This window comes from Panthera tigris, chromosome A2 (genome assembly GCF_018350195.1).
Source record: "Panthera tigris isolate Pti1 chromosome A2, P.tigris_Pti1_mat1.1, whole genome shotgun sequence".
NCBI classification, from domain to species: Eukaryota; Metazoa; Chordata; class Mammalia; order Carnivora; family Felidae; genus Panthera; species Panthera tigris.
In genome coordinates, this window is record NC_056661.1 from 7241551 (window position 1) to 7266784 (window position 25234).

Genomic DNA, 25234 nt, shown 5'->3' on the forward strand with positions numbered 1-25234 from the left:
AACCAGAAACAACTTACCTCTCCTCCATATTATGTGGTGGTGTTCCTTGCAACCCCAAGGTGGGGGGTGGGGGAGTCTCCTCATCCACTACATTCCCCCGTGGGGGACAAAGAGATCAGGAGGTCCTCAGCAGCCTTCTCTGCCAAAGACAGCAGTGGCCCTCACATATGTCCCTGTTGTTCTTGCTTCGCTTCTGTCATGATGTGTACCCCTGCCTACCTGGTGGACTATGAGGGATCTTACCGATTTTATCCATGAGGTTTCCTAAGAAACCTCAGGAGGTTTCTCAACTCAAACCGGTTTGTAAATCTCCTGGTCAGTGTGCGTGGGCTCCCTTGAGTGCCACTGCCTATCAATATGTAAGAGCATCTTCTTGAAAGTCAAACTATTATAAAATTGGGAATTCCCTGTGTTGCTGTCTTGGAGATAGACTCCAGCCCCTCTGAGGTTGAAAGGGACCATCTAGAAAAGGAGACCACCGCTCATAGCAAAGGGCCACTCAGGACCATCGAGAGTTTATAGGTAAATACCTAAAGAAAAAAAAAAAAGAGGGGCACCTGGGTGGCTCAGTCGGTTAAGCGCCGACTCAGCTCAGGTCATGATCTTGCGGTTCATGAGTTCAAGTCCCACATCAGGCTCTGTGCTGACAGCTCAGAGCCTGGAGCCTGCTTCAGATTCTGGGTCTCCCTCTCTCTGTGTCCCTCGCCCACTCAAACTCTGTCTCTCAAAAATAAATAAACATTAAAAATTTTTCAAAAAATGGGGAAAAAGAGTCCAAAAGGAAAAAAAAAAAAAACTAGGCAGGGGTTTTATGTGGCTACGAGCAATCCCTCCCTTTCCAAGGAAGGCAACTTTAAATCTTATGTACTAAATAACTGTCAGGTCTAGCAAACATGTTAGTCTTCAACTGCTTACGGATTTAAAAACAGTAATGGGCGCCTGGGTGGCCCATTTGGTTAAGTGTCCGACTTCAGCTCAGGTCATGGTCTCAAGGTACGTGGGTTCAAGCCACATCAGGCTCAGCCTGATTCCGACCTTTTATCTCCTGTGGGTGGTTGTATAGGTCTGTTTTAAAATTTATCATTGTATCCTGACCTTTTCTTGGCGGGCATGATGTATCCTTGCCCTGATGGCTAGACCAGTCTAGTTGCTGTGCCTTCCAGGTTGCATCCTGCCCCAAAGCGGACCTACACAATTCACTCTTTGTCTTCTGCCACCTGAATGCTCTTACTTGACTGGCATGATCGGACATTGCTAACACAGGGACTACATCATCATTGAAAATGCTCATGGAGTCCATCTGCACCGGAGTCCCCTACCTACTGGCCAGGGTAGGGGATGTAAACCGTGTCTGTCAGTTTTGGAAGGATGACCTTGTGTCCCTCTCTCACCTGATCCTATCCCATGAAATCTCAGGATGAAGCATAGGACGAGTGGTGAAAAGGTGAGATTACACCTAGTGATGTGAGACACCATGAACACATGCCCTGGGAACACCGCCCTACCAACTGGGGAGGCCCATACACTCTTCTATTCAAGCTGTGCAGCAGGAGGGTGAGAATAATGAATGTGCTCTTCCGCCCCTTTATCCAGTACCACAATCTGGCAAAGCAACCATATCATCTGTGTAGCTCAAGCAACAGGTGTCGCAGCGGGGGTCTGACTGTGTTTGTCATTCTATCCGTGTGCTGTGAAAACAGAGAAAAATGGTGTGAATATAGCTGGTCTTGACAATCTCCTGTGCTTGATGCCATCCCTGACAGTTCCTAAGTGTGAACGTTGGGTGTGGAAAGGGACAGACACAAATTCGTTTCAGCCTTAGTGATACAAATTCATACAACTCTGATGCCCCAGCAACACTGGGTTACATCATGGGTGGCCATCAGGGCTGCAGCTGCTTGGTGACACTTTTCTTGAGGCTTAATCAGGCCATTGTAATGATCATCCAAATCAAGCTTCACAGTCAATCCTGAATGTGAATTACCTGTGTACCTACCTTTCTCTCTTGCCCTCCATCACTTTTATACCTGGGAAGAAGGCAAGTCCGTCAACACTCTTTCCCTAGGCAATTTGTTAAATGTACCTTTGCAGTGAAGAAACTTGAACGCTGAGATCATCTCTCCCATTGAGACAAAGAGCAGGCTTGCTTCCTGCTTCAAATAAGCTAGATTCTACAAGCTCAGTATTCCTTTCCTTTAGCAACCAGGGTGTACGGACACATCCATGTAGGCCCTCTGTAACCCTAGACAGACGTGGGGACAAAGGGAGCCAATTCAGACATGCTGATGCTTGTGCTGCTGGCTAGACCATGATTGAGTTACGGCCTTTGTCTCTGACGTCAATGTCTCAGCTTCTCTGCCAACATCAATGAGATAGTGACAGGCTAACTTAAGACCTTGGAAGAAAGGAATAATCAAATCACACGTTCAAGAATTTTGGCAATGGGAATGACAGGTTAATATAGTCCTGGCTTTTCAGGGAGGGAGAACAATGGTGTCCAGGCTGTGCGTGGACATGAGTGTCTGCAATGCAGTCATGAAATTTCTGCCTCGAGAGGTTTCCTCATGATATGGGTGACAAGAGGGACTTGGAGCCATACACTCCTACCTATTCACGGAAGTTAAGTGCTATAGTGCAGTTACATCAGCTTGCTTCTCCTCAACTTGTTAATCTTCCTCTAGCCTTTTATTAGTCTCCTTTTATGCATACTATATGTAGAGTTCTGTTTTAAATCACACTTTAAATCCTTTTCTTTCATTTGGAACATTAGTCCATAATATCATGTAGTTACTAGTAAATAAAGGACTTAGGTCTAGCATCTCATTTTTTTTCAGTATTTATCTCCCCCTAATTTTAAAACCAGATGGGGCGCCTGGGTGGCTCGGTCGGTTAGGCATCCGACTTAGGCTCAGGTCATGATCTCACGGTCCGGGAGTTCGAGCCCTGTGCTGACAGCTCGGAGACTGGAGCCTGTTTCAGATTCTGTGTCTCCCTCTCTCTGACCTTCCCCTGTTCATGCTCTGTCTCTCTCTCTCTCTCAAAAATAAATAAATGTTAAAAAAAAAAATTTTTTTTTTTAATTAAAAAAATAAAACCAGTGTATTGCCCCTATTCCATCAACCTTGTATTTAGGCCTTTATTTCCCCTTCTTTCGTTTTATTTAACATTGGACACAATGGTCAACTCTAATCATGGATTCCTTGTGCTTTCAATGTAATGACATTTTATAAATCTTTCATATTTTTGTTCACATACCTATTTTTGTATTTGTTTTGTGAAAAAGTACTGACACTAGGCATTCTTCCCTTATTCAGGAATGGTTCTAAAGTTACTCCATTAATCATGTTTGCATTGATTTTGAGTAGACTGTCTTTGTAGAGTTAATAAAAATCTTCTAAAACACTGATTTAGTTACACATGTCCATTTTTAAACATAACTGCATCAACTGAATTATCTATTTTGTTATGTTAGAGATTCACATTTAACAGCACAAAACATTGAATTTTTATGTGGGCAAAGAGCGTTTTTGAGAATATCGGGCTTTACTATCTTGCCTTTAAAAGTCTATTCAAACTTGGTTATATACAGATTTTATGATTTTCATCTTAAATGTATTGTTTAAAACCATTGAACTCTGTTTTTAAAAAATTTATTTGAGAGAGAGTGCAAGTGGGGCAGCGGCAGAAAGAGGGGGAGAGAATCAAGCAGGCTCTGTGTTGTCGGTGCTGAGCCCTGTGTGGGGTCTCATTTTCATGAACTGTGAGATCATGATCTGAGATGAAATCAAGAGTCAGATGCTTAACTAAGTCACCCAGGTGCCCGAAAAACATTGAACTCTTTAATCCTAACTCTTTAGGAATATAGTTTAACATGTGGGGTGTGGGACTGGATCCAGTCACTTCTCCCCCAGAAACAATGGCCAAATGATTCAGTACCACTTATAAACTATTCTTGACCTGCTTCAAATTCAAATTTTTTGAATTTGAAATACCAACTTTATTAAACAAGAAATTCCTATTTTAGGCTCTAGATACTTCTGTGCTAATAATATATTTGCTTATGCTAATATGCTGTTTTGACAGTATGTGTTTTGATGCAGTTCTATTATATGTTAATATTTAGTGGCAAATATATAAAGGTTGGTAAAATTTGCTGCATTTACTGTTATGTTGCTCAGCTTGGGGTACTTCCTGTGGTGGTATTACCTAATTCCTGTCATCATTGCCTTTTTGCATTTTATCTGTACATTTGAGTAATCACTCTTCCAGTCTTTACAGGGTCACATCAGGACAGATAGTCCTTCACCTGTCAGCTCAGCTTAGGCTATTTAATGGTCTGCTGGTCTTGCCTGCAGGCAACTGTATAGTTCAGAGCATATAGACTGCTTTCATAGATAAAACTGTCTTGGGGCGCCTGGATGGCGCAGTCGGTTAAGCGTCCGACTTCAGCCAGGTCACGATCTCGCGGTCCGTGAGTTCGAGCCCCGCGTCAGGCTCTGGGCTGATGGCTCGGAGCCTGGAGCCTGTTTCCGATTCTGTGTCTCCCTCTCTCTCTGCCCCTCCCCCGTTCATGCTCTGTCTCTCTCTGTCCCAAAAATAAATAAAAAACGTTGAAAAAAAAAAAAAACTGTCTTGTGATAGGTCCCCGGACGGATGGTTTTGCCTGTAGAATCATAGTCAAGTGGGTTTAAGACCAGGTCACATGGCTGCTGTTGGGTCTGTACTGGAGTCTGTGGTACACAATCCTGTTACCAGGTGAATCGACCCTGTCTGGTCCCTGGCCAGGAAAGGACATCACTTCAAGACCTTGGCCAGTACGGCTGACACTAAGACAAGGGATCTCTTCAGGGTTCACATATGGCAGGGCTATTTTTCCAGGTGGAAATGTATGGCTCTCTCGCTAAACATGCATTAATGGCCCCACAACGCAGCTGAGAGAGGCTGTAGCCATGTCACAGAGCTGCCTTAGGGTCCATATCCATGACCAAGTTCTGCAGGCCTCCCTCGGTGGGCACTGATGGATGAAGTCTCCACCCAGGTCCCTAGGTGAGGATGATTCCTTCTAGATCACGGCCAGAGTGTCTAGAGCTGGGTTATGGGCTGCTTCAATATCTGCAGTCAGACCAAGGTTAGTAGGCCTGCCTCTAGGAACACAGATGGACACAAGTCTTTCTTGATTACTACATGGGAAAGACAACAGCTGAGTCACAGGCTGGCTGTTCAAGGGCTGCATCTCAGAGTGAAGTCAGCAGGCCTGTTACTGGAGGCATGGGTGGACGTGACTCTTATTGGCGCCTGAGGGATAATGCTGCTGTCAAGGCCATATGGGGCTGTAGCTAAATCCACATAGGAACATGGCTTTTTCTGGGTCTAATTGGGACCACAGTCAACAATCCTGCCACCAAGGCATAGGTTGCCTTCTCTAAATGGCCCTCCTTGTTCTTGGGCTCTACTGAGGTTTTACAGTCTCTTACATGGATCCCAAAATCCAACAAAGGCACTTTTGTTCATGGAAGCCTGCCGAATTATTGTTCCTATCAGAGAATACAAGTGGAGAACTACCTCATATTCTGCTGTCTGGCTGATGTCACTGTAATTACAATGTACTCAAGGAAATCTACTTACATTAATTTAGCACGTAAATATATCAAAGCAAAAGCTGGCAAGTCCAGTAGTATTCAAAATGTGATTACTGATGTTTCATAGCCCTTGCTGACTATAGTGTTGTATGTATGTCTGTGTTTTAGGGGGTGGGAGGGAAGTAGGCTCTTAACCTACAGAAGTATGTACTTGAATTATACTGCCACCAGTGTAGACTGACGAACACCAGACCAATACAACTGAACTCTTGAGGTACTGTCACCAGTGAGGTGTTCCATAGGCACCTCAACTCACCATTTCCAAAATTACTCATGTTTTATCCTCCAACATGTTGTTCTTCCTGTTATTCTCATCACTCTGAAAGCTAACACCATGGAATTGATTTCCTCCAGTGGTTCTCAGGCTGATTTTGCCCCCTACATGACAACTGGCAATTCCTTGAGACATTTCTAGTTACAACTCCGTGCTGGCACCTAGTGGGTGGATGAGAGGGAGCACTTAAAAAACTGCAACACACAGGAAAACCCCTTAACAACAAATTATTAAATAGACCACAATATTGTGATTTCAGTATCCCAGTACAAACTGCTGACTAAAACACTCAACAATTCAGTATTCTCTTACAAGGGAATTAAAGATATTATCTGAAAGGAGTCTCATGGTCTTTCTCCATTACTTTGTGCCATTTCACTTTCTTTGTTATTGTGGTTAAATAGGCATAACATAAAATTTAACATTTAAATACTTTCTGGGGTACAGTTCTATTGATTTGGCATGAACCATATTGATTTTGTGCAACCATTATCACTCTCCATTCCCAAACATTTTCATATTCCCAAATTGAAACTCTACCCACTAAATGCTCATTTTTCATTCCTCTCTCCCTCCACCCACTGCCAGTCATACACTGATAAAAGTAGTTTGTATCTGAGGTCTTCAGGTGTATCTTAAGACCACAGTGATGGAAAATGAAGGTATGGGGCGCCTGGGTGGTTCGGTTGTTAAGCACCCAACTCTTCATTTCGACTCAGTCCTGATCTCACAACTCATGAGTTAGAGCACCCCACATTGAGCTCTGCACTAACAGTGAAGATCCTGCTTGGAATTCTCAATCTCTCCCTCTCTCTCTCTCTCTCTCTCTGTCCCTCCCCCCTCACACATGCACAAGCTCTCACTCTCAAAGATAAACTTAAAAAAAAAAGAAAGTGTAGGTGTGATAAAACAAGGACAATAAAAGGGAATGAAAAAAGGAGGCTAGAAGGGAAAGAGTGAGGCGATATCTCAGACTTATCCTATGCAACATACACTACATAGAAACACCTCAGCAAACTACCATTTAAATCTAGATTCCTACACTGAAAGTTTCAGATCATGTCACTGTTTCCAGGAAAAGTATGATAATCAAGGAGAGTGTCACATTTCCAGGATAAAGGCCATTCCAATTAGGATCTTTAAAAAACGGGGTAAATCAGAAAATACCTCTAAGAAATGTCAGGATTACATAAAATTACACGTGTAAAACAACAGTCTTGATATGAAAAGCATGTTATTTGACTGTAATAAACTTTCCCTTGCATTATTTTAAGGGAAAATGTGAAGGAAGGATCAACGGCTGACAGAATGATTTTTTTAAGATTTATTTTTTATGTGATCTCCACACCCAACTGGGGCTTGAACTTAAAACCCTCAGATCAAGAGTCGCATGCACCACTGACTGAGCCAGTCAGGTGCCCCAAGAGAGGATGATTTTTGAGGAAACCATGCTAGTGCTTGATGTATGTGCTTCACATCTAATGTTAGAGATCTAAGGAATGGCTATACAAAATTGGACCAAGCACAGAATTTTAGTGCTACAAATAGGGACGAAAAGGAACAAAGGAATTACTGAAAAGGTTATTGAGGAAAAACAAATGCAGTGACAACTATAAGCAAATCATAGCTGCTTTGGGAACAGAGGAAATGTATCTTTTCAGAGGAAAAAATAACCAGAAGATTTAAATTCTTAACAATTGCCTTTGCGTCCCTTGGTGTTCTCTTGGTTCAAAGGCCAGTGGCCCATCACAGACAGGGGCTCCTTGGCTGAGAAACCTACCAAGCGCCTCAATCACATCACTCTTCCTCAGGCTGTACATGAAGAGGTTCAGCATGGAGGTGAATACACTACATTACTGAGGCAATTCAACTTCTATAGGAAGAATGGATCGACTAGAACTGAGGTCGAACACAAGCCTTCTCCCACAGGAAAAGGAGAAAACATAGGTAGCATTAGGAAGTCAATAAAAACTAGAGAAGAATAGACGGGAGGAAAAAATACAAACTATCAATGGAACAAAAAAATCTTTTGAAAAGATCAATGTAATCAACATTTACATAGTAATAGAAAAAAAAAAAAGACTTAAATTACTAAAACCAGAAATGAAAGTGGGGGCATTACTGTGATTCTTCTACAGGGGGGAAAAGGGATTGGAAGAGACTGTATGCCAATAAATTTGATAATCTAGATGAAATGGAAAAATTCCTAAAATCACAAAACCTACCAATACTAAATGACAAAACAGAAAAAGAATAAAGGGAAAAAAGAATTCTGTTACAAACCTATAATGAGCAAGGAGATTGAACCTGTAATAAAGAATCTCACAACAAAGAAAATCCCTAGATGACTACACCCAAATGAAAGCTATTGATCAGCAAAGGAAACAAACAAAAAAACACAACATAGTGAATAGGAGAAGATAATTGCAAAGGACATATCTGTTAATAGACTAATACCCAAATACACAAAGAAAATACACAATTAGGGGCCCCTGGCTGACTCACTCAGTGGAAATTACAACTCTTGATCTCAGGGTCATGAGTTCAAGTCCGATGTGGGGTGTAGAGATTACTTAAAAATAAAATCCTTAAAAGAAAAAAAAATCACAATTAAACATCAAAAAAATCCAATTAAAGAATAAGCAGAGGACCCCAACTGTACATTTTTCCAAAAAAGGCAGATGGCCAACACGGGACAAGATGATCAACACCACTGATTTTCAGAGAAATGTAGACCAAAAAAATACAAAAAAAATTTTTTGAAGATTAGAATACACTAAGTGTCTTTGCATGCAAATATAGGGGGAGACATTGCTTATGGGTTGAAAGTCCAGTGTACAAAATATTCTAATTCTAATCTGCAAAAATGATTTAGAGATTCATAAAGTAAGTATATGCACTTACTAAAGAATAGGCCAATTTTCATTAAAAATTTCAGGGTTGACTGGCTTGCTCAGTGGGTAGAGCATTCAACTCACTCTCAGGGTCTTGAGTTTGAGCCCTAGTTTGGCACAGAGATTACTTAAGGAAAAAAAAAGTTTCGAGCAATGACAGACAAAGACTACTACACCCCATTATTACCCAAAAATAAATACCAAAAGACGTCTCAAATTGCCAGTAAATAAAATAATTCAGGCTAAACACAGAATTCATTATATCCAAATTGAGTTTTTTCTATAATTACAAGATTGGTTCAACATTGGAAAATCAATTAATCATACTTAGAAACACACAAATATATGGAAATCTAAGCAATGACAGAAGTGGCACTATAGAGATAAAAAGAAAGATTATCTTTTCAATAAATGGTCCAGGTAATTTTGATATCTAAGCAAGAGAGACAATCAGACACAGAGTCATACCATACACTAAAGTACTTCAGATGGGTTACATAAATACAAAAATATGAGATCGCAGAATATACATAAACAAGGTACAACAAAATATCTGGATACATGAGAAAATTATAAATCTGACTCACAAAACTAAGAACTTTTCATTAAGAAAACATGAAAAATAAACAGACTTCTGGCACTTTTTCCACTTCATATACAACTTTGTTATCCACTAATACCAGAGATTCGGAGCTCACCTGTTTGACTTATCTCACGCAGCACTTAATAACGCTATTACTACTAGTCCAAGTAGTTAGATAAGGCCAACCTGCAGTACTTACCTCAACCGTAAAGTCAAGGACTTAGTCTCATTTGACTGTGAACAAGTTCGGTTAGGTAAGACATGTAGGCTTTGAGATGACTAATGATGTCACCTAAGAAAGGCCAATGTATTATATGCTGCAACCCACTCAAAGCAGTGAAGACCACACCCATACCCAAGAGAATCACACTGTAACCCAATCTCATCCAAACACAAACATACCACAAATGTGCCCAGGTCACTTCTGATCAGGATTTATCATTAAGCTTGATCTGGAATGTTCTACACTGGTTTCATTAAGCCCCAGAGGAAATGACATTAAGCAGCTGCAGCCTCCACGGCCACCCACAACATAACCAAAGGCTACTCAAGTGTCACAGGTATAATGAATGTGTTAACACAAAATTGAAACTAGGTTGTGATGGTCTGTGTCTCTATCCAAAGACCACTTTCAAGAACTGCCAGTGATGCATCAAGTACATCAGGATACCAGGACCTGCCATAATCACATGGTTTTGTGTTTTATAGCATACAAAAGGATGAGAAACTAACCAAGTCACATGCCAGATGCAGTTCTTCCTGAACACACACACAAATGACATAATTGTTCTTCCAGGATGTGGTGATGTAAGAACAAAGAGAACATTCTCCATTCCCAGCCTCTCACTGGGAAGCTACCAAAAATTAACACATTATTTCCTTCCCTACTACTGGGAGTCTTGCTCTCCTTCTAGGACCATGAAATTAGGATGTACACCCACACCATTCCTAAAGTCTTTCCTGACCCAAAGGATCAAGTGTGAGAGGGACAAGAGCATTTCCAGAAAATTTAGAGACATATGTCACCCACCTTGGCCAGCAGGAGGGAATACAGATGGATTCCATGAGCAGTGAACTAATTCAAGTGGTCACCATCTTCACAGTATTAGACAAGGTCCATACAACTAGAGAACCCAGGTGGTTTGAATAGCATTAAGTCTAAAACTGCTAGTCTCACATGGGTCTAGACTGCAACCTGGTGTAGAAACTCGACTAGAATAGCACAGATAGCTGAATAAAGAAAGCCAAAATATTCCCAAAAATAGTGGGGGTAGAGCGGCACATGTTCACAGGTCTACAAAACCACCCTATTAGCAGAGTTCCACACGTCTCTTACACATTGAACAACTTCACTGTTGTTCCAGCGTGGGTTGTAGGGTGTCCTGATTGCTTTCCAACATTGCTTAACTTCATACAATATCTAGTTAGGGAGTTCTTCCATGTAGTCAATGGGACACCTGTAGACTTTCCCACATTTCTCATATTCGGTCGGTATCCCTCCAATGTGGCTTCTTTCGTGTTTTTGAAATGAACTGGAAAAACTGAGGCTTTCCCACGTTTATCATGTATGTAAGTCTTCTATCCATTGTGCATTTTTAGGTGTTTTAGTAAGTCATGACGACAATGTGAAGGCTTTATCACATTCTTTACATTCACAGTTTCTCTCTGGGGTCAATTTTTACATGTTGAGTTAGGCTTGAGGAAACAGTGAAGGCCTTCAGTCAGTGTGTACATTCAAAGGACTTGTCTCCAGTGGGACTTCAAATGTGTATTTACAGATGTGTAAGTGGTGTAGGCTTTCCCACATTCCATACACTCACAGGGCTTCGCTCTAGTGTGAGTTCTCAAATGGAATTTCCCACGTTCACCACTTCCTAGGTCTTCTATCCATTGTGAGTTCGTAAATGTTTTTTAAGGAATGAGGGCCAAGCAAAAGCTTTTCCACATTCCTTACATTGATAGGGTTTCACTCCAGTGTGAACTGTTAAATGTCCAATTAAGCTTGAGGAAAGATGGAAGGATTTCCCACATTCCTTGCATTCATAGGGTTTCTCTCCAGTGTGGATTCTCAAATGTTCATTAAGTCGTGAGGAGTTAATGAAGGCTTTCCCACATTCCTTGCATTTATATGGCCTCTCTCCAGTGTGAATTCTCAAATGTGCTTTAAGAATTGAGGAACTACTGAGGGCTTTCCCGCATTCCTTACATTTATAGGGCTTCTCACCACTGTGAGTTTGAACATGTCTACGAAAGCCTGAGATCCAAGCAAAGCATTTCCCACATTCCTGACATTCAAAGGGCTTCTCTCCAGTATGAATTCTCAAATGATGATTAAGATATGAGGAACTACTGAGGGCTTTCCCACATATCATACATTTATAAGGCTTCTCACCAGTGTGAGTTTGAACATGATTACGAAGCATTGAGGGCCACTGGAAGTGTTTCCCGCATTCTTTACATTCATAGGGCTTCTCTCCAGTGTGAATCATAAAATGTATATAAAGGTGTGAGGAAGTGTAGAAAGATTTTCCACATTCGCTACACACAAATGGTTTTATTCCAGCGTGAAATCGACTGATGTGTTTATTGAGACGTTTCACATTTGCGTAACACTTCCCACACTCCCTACATTCATAGGGGTCTCTAACCGTGTGCATTTGCATATACACAGGGTGACCTGCTGAGGGAACTGAGATCCCTGGAAATGGAAGCATCCATTCATAGAGGTCTCCTCCACCGTGACTTCTCCCCTGTGTCTGAAAGTGGGAATGACTAATGAACGTCATCCCACAGCCACTATTTTCAGAAGGCTTCTCTGCCAGACTGGTTCTCTCATACATGCTGTGTGGAGTCAGGTGGAAGACTTTACCACCCTGACTCAACTCAGAAAGCTTCTCTCTCGTAGAGCTTTCCTTTTGCAGAGGACGGAAGCTGTTGGCATACTGAGTATGCTCAAAAGTGTTCTCTCTATTTTCCGTTCTCATGTGTGTCTTAAGGAGTAAGTGTTGGCTTAAGATTTTCCCACTTTGCTCATACTCAGAGAGCTCTGCTCCCTGGTGGGTCCTTTCCTGTTGATAAACAGATGAAAGTTGATGACCGGATTTTCAGATTCATTACAGATTTCACACTTATAAAGCTAAAAACATGATGATTCTTCCCATTTTCATTACATAAACACAGCTCCTGCTGACTGCCTTCAAGTTAAATGAGGGAACTCCTCTGACAAAAACCGATGCCATCTACTCTGCTCTTAGAAACATTCCATTAAAATTGTAGGAAAATGTTTAGACTCAATCCCTCTTATATATGTGGAAACTTGTACTTGTGGTATCTAGGAAGCAACAACTTCCAAGACAGGTTTGGATTATCCTCCCAAATCATAATCGAGTATCTCTGAATTGCTTTCTCTTGGATGAATGCCACTCGTCTCAAATACCTCCTACTTGCACTGATTTTATAACAAAACTACCAATCTTTTTTTTAACGTGGAAAAATAGGAGATATCACAACTCAACCTTACTTTTTGAGTTTCTCTGGCTGTTTTTCCTTCCCCCAAATCCTGGAGAGATGGTGACTCTTTGCTTTGATGTTGAGTTTGCCATTCTAAAGTGAAACAAATGTAAGCATTTGCAGAAACAAATTACAGGTTAAACAATTAAAAAAAGATAAGACTCAGTTTTCTTTACTTTCATATTAAAAACTGTGAAAAAGGGGGCACATGGGTAGATCAGTCAGTTTAGCATCTGATTCTTGATTTTGGCTCAGGTCATGATCTCATGGTTTTGAGACTGAGCCCCATGTCAGGCTCCATGCCAACAGGTGGAGCCTGCTTGGGATTCTCTCTCTCTCAAAATAAACATTTAAAAAAAGTGTTGATAAAACAATAAAGAAAAAAGATTTCAGCAGTCTGTCTATGGGAAAATTTGGCACTAAGTGCAGATGGTCAAACTTTGGTGGTCTGCTAAAAAATAATTTTTGGAAAATTAAATATAGTGAGCAAAACCGGACTATTATCAAGGTAGAAAAGTAGGAAACCTCTGGACAACTAAGTTTACCAAAATGATATCTTAAAGAAGAAACAGAACAGGTCACTTTGTGACATCATAGAAAGCTTAAGTAAAAGAGGGAAGGAAGTTAAAGATATGCAAAAACATCAGAGACAAATGGTTTCAGCACTATGAGACAAAATGAATCTTAAATTTTACACATTGCGAGTATGCCATATTTCAGACTGACTAGTGACATTCTTCTCATTCACCAGCGATATCTGTCACAACGCTCACCTGAGAAAACTCCTTTCTCCACTGTCCTCAACTCTTCTTGTTCCAACCTAGCTACTAGGCTGGGTTTTGACTGTTGATATCCTGTCCAGGGGGAAAGGTACATTAATAGAAGAGGACTGTGTAAGAAATGACAAAGCTTCTGATGAAAACAGTAAAATCATTTCAAAAGGACTAGAAAAGCAAATCAAAAGATTACTTATCTCTGACTCTGAAAGCCTAACCCAAAGGTATGTACACATTTACAGAGCACATAGACATTTATTCAACAGCAAATAAAGGAGGTGAGGAAAGGAGACCTTCCTTTTGATGGGGAAAGCACTAAAGCTATAGTACTCAAATGCTGGAGTGTGTCGCAATCATCAGGATGGCTTATTGAACATAGAAGACAGGGCAACAGCACCAGCTTTATAATTCAGAATGTCAAAAGTAGGGTCTGATTTGGGGCATCTGGGTGGCTCAGTCAGTTAAGCGTCCAACTTCAGCTCAGGTCATGATCTTGTGGTCTATGAGTTCGAGCCCCACGTCAGGTTCTGTGCTAACAGCTCGGAGTCTGGAGGCTGCTTCCGATTCTGTGTGTCCCTCTCTCTGCCCCTCCCCAGCTTGTGCTGTGTGTCTCTCTCTCAAAAATAAACATTAAAAATATATATATGTTAAAAACAAAACCCAGGGTCTGACAACGTAAATTCCTAACAATGATGGTGTTAGTTACTGTTGGCCCTAATACCACATTTATGGAAAACCCATTAAAGATTACAACCCATTAGTGCAGGGACTATGCATCTCTTATTTCCAATTATGTTTCAGATTAGGCATCACCAAGGCTGGAACACCAAAAATACATAGTACAAATTTGTTCCTAAAGATGTTACAAGGAATGTTGGCAGCCTTACCTACTGTGACCAGGTTCTGGTAGTTCTCCAGCATCACGTTTCTGTATAGGTTTCTCTGAGAGAGGTCCAGTAATATCCACTCCTCCTGGGTGAAGTCCAATGCCACGTCGTCAAAGGTCACTGCAATCTAAACCATCACACCGGGATTGGCTTGAGACGAGAAACATCTCTGCCAACATTCATGGGAGAATGAGGACGGGAGACTCAATACCGATGCAGGGTTATGAGGTTTCTCATTATCCTCCCATGGTTCTGTGGTCCTAGGTACTCTTCTCTCAATCTAGACTCACTCACTGCTCCTCTCCACTCATATGGTTTTAATGTCACCTTTTAAACAAGACCTTATGTCAGCTTAACCACAGTAGTAGGTCTTCAGTTTCCTCTACTATAACACACTCTTGAGCATGCTACAGATCCTTCAAAAACAGCGCAGAATAACTGAATTCTTTGAGAAAAGGACACTTACACTATCATGTCAGAGCTCACAGCAAGGCGGAAGCCTGCATTTGGAATCCATGAGCTTCCGGATTGATTACCGAAATACCAGAATTTTTTCAGGGTAATCCCTTTTTGATAGGAGAGTTTCTACTTCCAGAGGAAATTCATCTGGAGACTCAGTCCTTGTCTGGAGTTTATCTGCTTTAGGAAGCTCAGGACACAGGTGTGCCTAGAAACAATGTGTTCACCTGGTGGATGTAAATATGGCTTTCTGTTGATTGATATGCTTTTTTATTACCTGATTATAATTTTTCGGCCTGACAGCCACCATCCCTTCTATCTCTGTGTTTTCCTCAGGATGGGAGAAAGGATTCCTAGAAAGAAGATCTTGGGGAACGGAAAGGATACTTCAGAATACAGAATTGACCCTACTTCCCAGAATCACCCACCTGAAAATCATTCCATCCTAAGTTAAGATCCCCATATATCCCTGCATGAGAAATCTCACAGAAACACACACTACTGCCATAAAATACAACAGCCCTGCCTTACCTGGAGCCAGAAAAGGGACTTGCTAGACATGCTACCCATGAAGAAAGAGGTCATGGTCTTATTTTACAGGTATGGAAACTTAACCCCTAAAACATCTGGTTCTTTATTTGCCCAAAATAATAAAACTCATCAATGAGATTATGTACCACCAATTCCCAACACACACCAGGAAGCTGACTTAGACAATAGCACTCTCTGGCATATTTCAGCTCTTTCTAAAAGAACAGCAGTATGACTAATTTAGGACCAGGTTGTTGGACTCCAGGTTGTGTGGGGATGACCTTTAGAATTCTCTGGAAATGAGAATCAATAATGACTTACCATGGGTCAAGTCAATGGTTGCCATCCTGGGAGAGTGACGGTGAAGTCTACCTACTGGGAAATTTGATCACTTCAGTACAACTTATGAATCTAGGTGAATATGACAATCTTCATTATTCTTGACATTGGGATACCCACAGTCCTTTTCATACCAATCATTAATCAGTAAGCATTGCCAATCCATCATCAAACATCACACATTAGTTGTCTCTCTGAAGGTGGTATGTGGGAAATTACTGAAAATGATATAATCTATGGCATGAAAGTCACTAATATCAATTACCATTCACTGCAAATCAGTATGTGACAGATATCTGTCTCACTAACTTTATGTATACCAACTCACTTCATTAGCATAACAACCCATTTCAATAGATATCACTAGCCCTACTTAATAGCTGATAAAGCTAGATTCATAGAACACTAATCATTGGTCCACCACCCTCCAATTAGGAAAAAGAAATCCAGATTTGAATGCAGATAGGCTTGTCTCAAATGTGTGATCTAAGGTTCTTATTCACAAATATGATCAGTTGTCAATCTAGACCTGCACTGTCCAGTTTAGTAGCCACCAGTCACATACGCTATTGAGTACCTGATATGCAGTTAGTAAAACAGGATTTTAAATTTTGTTTAGGTAAACTTAAATACATCTACATTCTCAACTGTATTTATTACATGCACATGCGAAGTACATGTCATGAAAATTTTATGTCCAGTGAATTTTGAAATCTTACTATGACTTAAAGAATTTAAGATACTTCCATTTTAGCGGTGCCTGAGTGGCTCAGTCAGTTAAGTGTCCAACTTCAGCTCAGGTCATGATCTCACTACTTGTGGGTTCGAGCCCTGCAGCAGGCTCTGTGCCAACAGCTCAGAGCCTGGAGTCTGCTTCAGATTCTGTGTCTCCCTCTCTGCCCCTCCCCTGCTGATGCTGTCTCTCAAAAATGAATAAACATTAAAAAAAAAAAATTTGAAGAAAATTTAAAAAATAAAAAAAAAAATACTTCAATTCTTATATGGGTTACATGCTGAAATATTTGGAATAGATGGGATAAAGTACATTATTACGTATGATCTCTTTTTGTTTATTTCATGTACAGAAAAGCTTTAATCATATACATGGCCTGCAGGTCATATGTCCATTGGCTAGTATTAGCCTAGAATACTGCTGGACATTATATAGAAAAGAAAAATGAAGTGTTTTATTTACTTAAAACCTTGAGCTTTGGTTGATAGAGCTTACAGTGGCTTGGAGCCCTGAACCTCCTTTTTTAAGTTACCATAATAGGTTTATTCTTTCATTCTTTCCACAAACAATTAAGATAATTGTGGTCCTGTGCTAGGCACTAAGTAGAAAACAGTGAAATATACAAAAAATGCCCCAGGATTTAATGACCCAACATTCCTAAGGGACAAGATACTCAATTATTAATGGATACATCCATTCATCAGTGCTTATGGAGGAAAAACTCAAATAGGTGAGAAAATAAAGACTATCCTATACACAAGCACAAAGGTATACATGAATATTTTGAATTGCTTCTTGGGCAAGGTAAAGACAGAAAAAAAAACCATAGGCTGTTCCAAACAGGACCCAAAAATATATGAAAAATAATGATGGAAGGATTTTAAAGACTCAGAAGACATCTCAAGTATTCAGCAGCTTCAACGGGTCTTGACTGAGGCTCAGTTCAGTTAAGGTTTGCCCACTTCCCCTTACCCTGGCAAAGGAGCAATGCCAAATCAGTCTGTGTTTCACACTGGTCTATTTTATGAGTCTTCCCAGAAAACCTTCTTTTTGTATTATCACTTGTTTTTCACCAGGTTTTTTATTTACTCCATTGTTAATAAGGCTTCCTTCTTGCCTGGGTGGCTCAGTCGGCTAAGTATCCAACTTCAGCTCAGATCATGATCTCACAGCTCTTGAGTTCGAGCCCTGCGTCAGGCTCTGAGCTATTAGCTGGAGCCTGCTTCAGATTCTATGTCTCCCTCTCTCTCTGCCCCTCCCCTACTTGTGCTCTCTCTCTCTGTCTCTCTCAAAAATAAAACATTAAAAAAAATCATAAGGCTTCCTTCTCACTTTAATATCTTTTAACCCGATACAGTTCAAACGATAACTCCTATGTTAAAGACTAATGACTCTTGGGGCACCAGGGTAGCTCAGTCAGTTAAGGATCCTACTCTTGATTTCAGCTCAGGTCATGATCTCACAGTTCATTGGCTCGAGACGGCATCAGGCTCCACGCTGACAGTGTGGAGCCTCCTTGGGATGGTCTCTCCCCCACTCTCTCTCTCTACCCCTCCCACACGTGTGCACACACACTCTCTGATAAATAAATGAACTTACAAAAATTAATGACTTTTCAATAAATTAAACACAGAACAGCAGCCCAAATGCTGATCTTCAAAACTGAATCCAAATGATGGTAAACACGAGAAGTTCCAGTTTCTTTACCATAAATGAAATTAACCCTCATGACCCAAAAATCTTTTTTTCCAAGAATACTTATTCTACAGGTGAAAAGACCAGAACCCTGAAAATAACAAGCTGTCACAAACACTGCATCTCAAATGCTAGTATAGGTTGCACTTACTCCTAGAGGTCTCAAAATGGGGCCTTTGGGCTGAATAAGCCCACAAATGTGTTTACTTTTGTGGCACGTGCACAAACATTTTTCCATTTGGTTTTGTTTCCTTTTCTGATGGAGATGTAAGTGCTATGCAATCAAAGGTGTAGATCTTAAGTATTTTCTGGATGAGCTCTAACAACTGTAGTTACTCACCTTATCAGTCTTGAAAAAAAGAGAGAATGGACAGCATATTGAACTTCTAAAAACACAGACAACATACTCGTCTCCCTGAAAAGCCCTCTTCAGCCTTCTAGTTCACTCCCTCACCCTAATTCCAGACAATCTGTTTCTGATTTCTTTCAGTTTCTATCAGTTCCTACATAGGTTACTCAGTTTGTAAAACGTTTACAAATATATATGCTGACTTTTTTCTATTTAAAGAAACAATAAGGGAAAAACATTCTTAAATCTCCCAGTGAATTTTGGACTTGTCCATTTTTTCTTATGTTTCTGCCAAGCATTGGTTTATACCTTGTGCAACAATATTATTGGGTACATTATGAATCGTATTAGAGATATTGAATCATCTATCGTAAAGAACTCTATGTGTAGTAATGATTTATGACAATGCTGTCTGACATGGAGATCCATTTTCTTTTGGAGAGCTCTTTGGGTATCAAAGATGCCCTTTATTTTCCAATACGTGACATAGGCCCTGGCTCAGTGAGGGCACCAAGTGATTGCTGACTGACAGACCAAGACCACAGAGTCCCTACGTCACTCAAAGCACATCTAACTAGGAGCGCCTGGCTGGCTCAGTCAACAGGGCACACAACTCTGGATCACAGGGTCATGAGCTCAAGCCCCAAGGTAGGTGTGGAGGCTCATTTAATAAAAAAAAAATTTTAATTTATAAAAAACACAGTACATCTATCTAGATTACATTGAAATAACAGTCCCTGACAAAATATATATCCCAGGTTTTAGGAGATGTAGTTAAGTACTCTAATATGAGTGTGGGGTCTCATGCTTCTGAGCACTCACCCACCAGCTAGGGCATGTCTGTAAACTTCTTCCCCACAGACCCCCTAATGTGGATACTCGGGTGCTGTTTCTTATACCTGCTGTCACCCATGGTTCCCTCCACTCATCTGCTCACGAGTCATGGCTTGACTGTAATCCAGAGGTTTTCAAATGCTTGCCCATTGTGCCAACTACCTCTGCCCCAGGCAACCCAGCAAACTTCTTTACAACCAGTTGACTGCAATGATATCACTGACAATAAGGTCTGACCCAGTCTTGGGGTGAAGGGCCCTGTACAAATGTGAACTTCCCTATTACTCTCCATCACCTGTAGGGTCTGTGAGTTGTTTGTATCTCTGTTACTCTTCCAATGTATATCAACAAATCAAGGAGTGAGGTACCTGGATGGTTAAGCATCCGACTCTTGCTTTTAGCTCAGGTCATGATCTCACAGTTTTGTGGGTTCAAGCCCCAAGTAGGGCTCTGCACCCGTAGCACAGTAGTTTTTTAAAAAGTCTTAACTCCAGGGGCGCCTGGGTGGCTCAGTTGGTTAAGCATCCAACTTCGGCTCAGGTATCTCAGTCTGTGGGTTCAAGCCCCACATCAGGCTCTATGCTGACAGCTCAGAGCCTAGGGCCTGCTTCAGATTCTGTGTCTCCCCCCCTTCTCAAAAATAAACAGTAAAAAAAAATCTTTTTTAATAAAAATAAATAAATAAAAAGTCCAATGAACTCAGATTAAACCCAGCTATAGCATCTAAATGTATCTGCAATATAGACATTCTTGTCAACTGGCAGAATTCCCTTATCTCTGACACATAGGGTAAGGGCCATTATAGTAGGAAAAGTTAAAAGGAGGATCCTGGAACTCCCCACCACTGGACATAATCATCCAGGAATACCGACACTGCTGAGGGAACTGCAAAGACTAACACCAACATCCAGTTTGCCCAAAGACTGGGAAATAGAGGACTGGCCTTGAAGAAATAAACCATGGACATCTACAATCACCTCGAGACCAATTCCAGAAACCTAAACTAAACCTAAACTGTACTGGGTTGACATATTTTGTCTATGCTTGTTGTATTTGTTTATTTATGTGCCAGGTATTTATTTGCATAAACTAGGCTTTCACTTCTGCTATATCCTTCCCATTTTGATTAATATACAAGTTATTACAGGATAACATTAGTTTTTAGGTAAAATATTTTCATGAGACTATGACTAAATTTGAGTACTTTACAAATGGACTGTGATGGAGATCAAATGACACTTGATGTACATTTAAAACTCCCTTACGCAAAAAAAAAAAAAAATAATAATAATAATAATAATAAAAAAAAAAATGGGGCGCCTGGGTGGCGCAGTCGGTTAAGCGTCCGACTTTAGCCAGGTCACGATCTCGCGGTCAGTGAGTTCGAGCCCCGCGTCAGGCTCTGGGCTGATGGCTCGGAGCCTGTTTCCGATTCTGTGTCTCCCTCTCTCTCTGCCCCTCCCCCGTTCATGCTCTGTCTCTCTCTGTCCCAAAAATAAAAAAAATAAAAATAAAAAAAAATAAAAAATAATAAAACTCCCTTACGCAATATAATTAGGTACACATCACCCACAAAATAGTTTGTGACAGAGATTTTGAAGCCTCTGAAACTGAAGTTCGGAAACTAAAACTGACAGGCCTGTTTCTGCAAATGAAGTTTTTTGGTTTTTTTTTTAATGTTTATTTATTTTTGAGAGAGAGACAGAGACAGAACGCGAGTGGGTTAGAGCAGAGGGAGAGGGAGACACAAAATCCCAAGCAGACTCCAGGCTCTGAGCTGTCAGCACAGAGCCCGACGTGGGGCTCGAACTCACAAGCTGTGACATCATGACCTAAGCGAAGTCAGACACTCAACAGACTGAGCAACCCAGGCACCCCCCCTTTTTTAAAAAAAAATTTTTTTTTTACTGTGCAAATAAAGTTTTACTAGACAAAACCACACACATTTGTTTAGTAAGGGGTATGGTTGCTTGTGCAACTACAAAGGCAGAGCTGAAGAATTCCAGGCCGGATGGCCAGCAAAGCAGAATGTACTCAATGCAAGAGGACTTCAGCCACCTCCACTTTAACCTCAAACTTTCTAACTGATTAAGGTCTTCTTTCCAGGTTCTCTCTTAACTCAGACAAAAGACCATGTGGGCAAACGATCCCCTGATGGAAACCTAAACTTCCCCCTTCGGCAAGAAGTACTGCCTGAGCCACAAGACCCTGCATGATGGACTCCAAGACAGTAATGGACCTGATCTTCACAGCCCACCTGCACTTACTCACTAACCTTTACCTGGCATTCTTCTTATATGAACCTGTATTTTCAGCACTTTAGCTACATTACTACCTGGGCCTTTTCAGACAAAAAGTTGGCAAGCCTGGTTACTGGACTCACTTATCAGTGTATGAAATTACAGAAAATAAAGACAGCATGCAAGGCACCTGGTGTGACTCAGTCGGTTAAGCATGGATTTGGGAGGACAGGGGTGTTGAGTGGCTTAGTCCGTTCAGCGTCCGACGTCAGCTCAGGTCATGATTCCAGTTTCTGAGTTCCAGCCCTGTATCAGGCTCTCTACTGTCAGCAGGGAGCCCGCTTTGGACCTCTGTTCCCCTATCTCTCTGGACCTACCCCACTCGCGCCCACTCTCTCGAAAATTAAAAAAATTAAAAATAAAAATAAATTAAAAAAATAAAAAGGCGGACTTCAGCTCAAGTCATGATCTCACGGTTTGTGAGTTTGAGCCCCACAGTGGGCTCTCTGCTGTCAGCTCAGAGCCCGCTTGGGAACCTCCGTCCCTCTCTCTCACTGCCCCTCCCCCACTCAGTCTCCCTCTCCCCAAAATAAACAAACATTTAAAATAAATAAATAAATAGGGGCGCCTGGGGTGGCTCCAAGCGTCGGACTTCCGCTCAAGTCAGGATCTGGTGTTCACGGGTCTGAACCCTGGGTGGAGCTCTTGTGCTGAGAGCGCAGGGCCTGGAGCCTGCTTCGGATTCTATGTCTCCCTCTCTCTCTCTCTGCCCCTCCCCCGCTCACACTCTGTCTCTTTCTCAAAAAAAAAAAACATTTAAAAAAAAATTAAATAAAGACAGCACGGAAACATCAGGAATCTCAGAAACTCTGGGTTTCGCAAAGAGCGTGTGAGGCTTCCAAGTCAGTATCATGAAGAAACAATGGCTCTGCCGCAGGTTAGAAGAGCCTAAGAGACAAACAATTGTCATATATAAACCTTGAATACATCCGAGATCCAAAACATATTCTGAGGTAAAGTGGAAAATTTTACTTTTTATACAGTACATATTGCATTAACATTTTTAATTTTCGCGGCTGAATCACTGTATGATGATTTCAGTAGTAAAACCTCATCCTTAAAACATGCATTTCCGAGTATTTAAAGGTCATGTATCATGTCTACAATTTATTTCCTATTTACTCGCAAACAATCCGCTAAAAAATACATTTCTTTATCCAAAGAGCGCAACCACGCAAAATGCGAAAATGGGTGAATCTGCTTCGGTGCACATTCATAGCAACAGTTGCTTACATTTCCTTTAGGTTTAAGATTTTACGCAAAAAATGTCGGGAAAAAACTTAGTCCAAATGCCCTGTTAATGGGAAATCCAGTTATTCTGAAAATGGTGTGTTCACGCCTCCATTCTTTTCTCCCGGACTCCCTGGCTCGCAACTTGGTGGGAATGGACAGGCTCAGGAGGGTCTCAGGAAAAGCGACGTGAAAACGGTTTCTCTTTAGTACAAAGACCAGTGGAGCACGTGTGTATAACTAGGTACTGAAACATGCACACTACACACAGCCGAGAAAGCATATCACCTGCCTAAGACAGTGTGTCCCGAAGAAAAGACGAGCGCAGACAAAGCCACATTCTCAGATAAAACTGCCTCTTCCCTTCCCCACCGAAAGGAAACACAGGCCCCGCTGACCCAACTTTCCAGAACGCTCACCGGCCGGGTCCCTGAGGCTGCGAGTAACGGGGCGGAGTCTGGGCCACTCCCAGCGGCAGAAACTCTTTTCCTCTGGGACAAAAGTCACAAAGGCCGCTTGCACGCTGCAGGACAGGCGAGCACAGTGGCCACGAACACCCCGCGCACGCGCCCTCCCAGCAGGACCACAGCGGCTCCGCGCCAGAACCGCCGGCCTCGGCGGCCTGTCGGGCGGTCTAGGCGGATGCGAGCCGCGCGGCCCGGCCGTTAAGCAGGCCCATCGGCGACCCCGACTAAAACCGGCCTTGGACTCCCACGTCCTGCCTCCCTTCACGCCTTCCCCAGCACAGCGGGCCCACGTCCAATCACCAGCATCCCAACGTGCTCAATGCTGCGCGAAGCAGCAGGCGAAGAAACCCCGGCGAACGCGTGACACCACTTCCGCTTCCTGCCGGGAACCGGGGGGCGGGGCTTCCACCTCAGACGGCGGAACTGGGCTTCCCTCGGGCGTGGGCTTCGCGCTGGGCCTGAGGCCTGGATCCCGCCCGGAGGACAAGGCTGAGGCAGGAACCAGGTATGGGGGCGCGGCTACGGGCGGGGGCGGGACCCTGCGCGGGGCGGGGTGGGGACCGAGCCGGGGGTGGGGGGGAGGGGGTGGGGGCGGGGCCCAGCTCCCTGGGGCGGTGGCAGGGCGCCAATGGGCTCAACCCCACATCCTGCGCAGTAAATGGTTTCCTGCCGGCCTCCCTGCACGTCCTGGAGACTCTAAGGTCGTTGTCCTTGTCGTTAAGCCCGAGAGTCCGTCACATAGTCTGTTTGCCGCAGTCCATCCCGTCTCTAGGCCTTGATTTCCTCTCATTGTCGTTTACGTTGGACACGACGCTAAAGTCTAGTCGTTGATGCCTTGCTTTCATTGTTATGACAGTTCCTGTAAGTCTTTCCTTTTTCTGTGTCAAATATACATATCTGTTTTTGTGAGATCGCACTGATACCAGGCATTCTTCTCTTCAGGCATGGTTATAAAGTTGCTCCCCTAATCACGTTTGCTGTGGTTTTCATTGGATGGCCTTTGTGCAGTTAGTAAAGATCTCTTTAAACAGGACTAGAGTACATCTACTCAAGACTTAGTGGAGGGGAGTGGGAGGGAATGGAGGAAATAAGTGAAGGGGATTAAGATGTACAGTCTTCCGGTTGTAAAATAACTGGGACACTGGATATAATGTTCACAATAGGGAATATAAGCCAATCCAACATTGTAACAACTTTGGTGACAGATGGTAACTAGACTTACTGTGGTGACTATTTTAGGATGTGTGCGTTGTATAGGATATATATATCAAATTGCTACGTGGACGCCTGAAGGTAATCCAGTATTGTATGTCAGTTGTTCATCAATAAAAAGTGAAAGAAATGTCCATGTACATCATGCAACGTGCTTTATGCATACATTGAATTGATATGTCTCTTGTTAAGTTAATGTTTCATTAATAACTGTAGAAACTTTTAATTTTTATATAGCTAAGAAGTCTGGTTTGTTTTTTGTTTTTGACCAAGAGAGTTCTCGAGTCAGGGAGAAGGGAAAGGGGAGAGAGAATCCTACGCAAGTTTGATGGGGGGGGGGGGCTTCATCTCACAACCCTTGGGATCATGACCTGAGCTGAGGCGCCCCTCCCCTTATTTGTTTTTGGTTACACTGGACGTAATGGTAAACTCTAATCATTGATTCCTTGTGTTTCCAATGTAATGACAATTTTATAAATCTTTCATATTTTGTTCACATATATATTTTTGTTCTTGCTTTGT

At 42.0% G+C, this 25234-nt stretch overlaps 1 protein-coding gene and 1 long non-coding RNA gene across 12 annotated transcripts; one reads left to right on the top strand and one right to left on the bottom strand.

Annotated features, from left to right (window-relative positions):
* Positions 1-742: 742 nt before the first annotated feature.
* Positions 743-23862, bottom strand: LOC102964022 (zinc finger protein 121-like). Of its 11 annotated transcripts, none has more exons than XR_006214631.1 (9): positions 23453-23824; positions 15875-15928; positions 15300-15388; positions 14564-14690; positions 13674-13754; positions 12911-12993; positions 10421-12458; positions 5896-6074; positions 743-1688 (listed from the first exon to the last, which is right to left on the bottom strand). XR_006214631.1 is itself a non-coding variant. In XM_042978076.1 (7 exons), exons 2-7 carry the CDS (start codon positions 15897-15899, stop codon positions 1620-1622), a joined length of 474 nt encoding a protein of 157 aa, XP_042834010.1. In that variant the 5' UTR covers positions 15900-15928; positions 23453-23817; the 3' UTR covers positions 743-1619. The 11 variants fall into 11 exon arrangements, 3 of the variants coding, with proteins under 3 accessions (XP_042834010.1, XP_042834011.1, XP_042834009.1); XR_006214630.1 differs by lacking the exon at positions 743-1688 and adding an exon at positions 2168-2242; XR_006214633.1 differs by lacking the exon at positions 743-1688 and having other exon boundaries at positions 4630-6074; positions 23801-23862.
* LOC122236571 lies at positions 13760-21682 on the top strand. Its single transcript, XR_006214646.1, has 3 exons — positions 13760-13900; positions 15359-15622; positions 21610-21682. It is a non-coding gene; the product is annotated as an uncharacterized LOC122236571 (long non-coding RNA).
* Positions 23863-25234: the final 1372 nt, after the last annotated feature.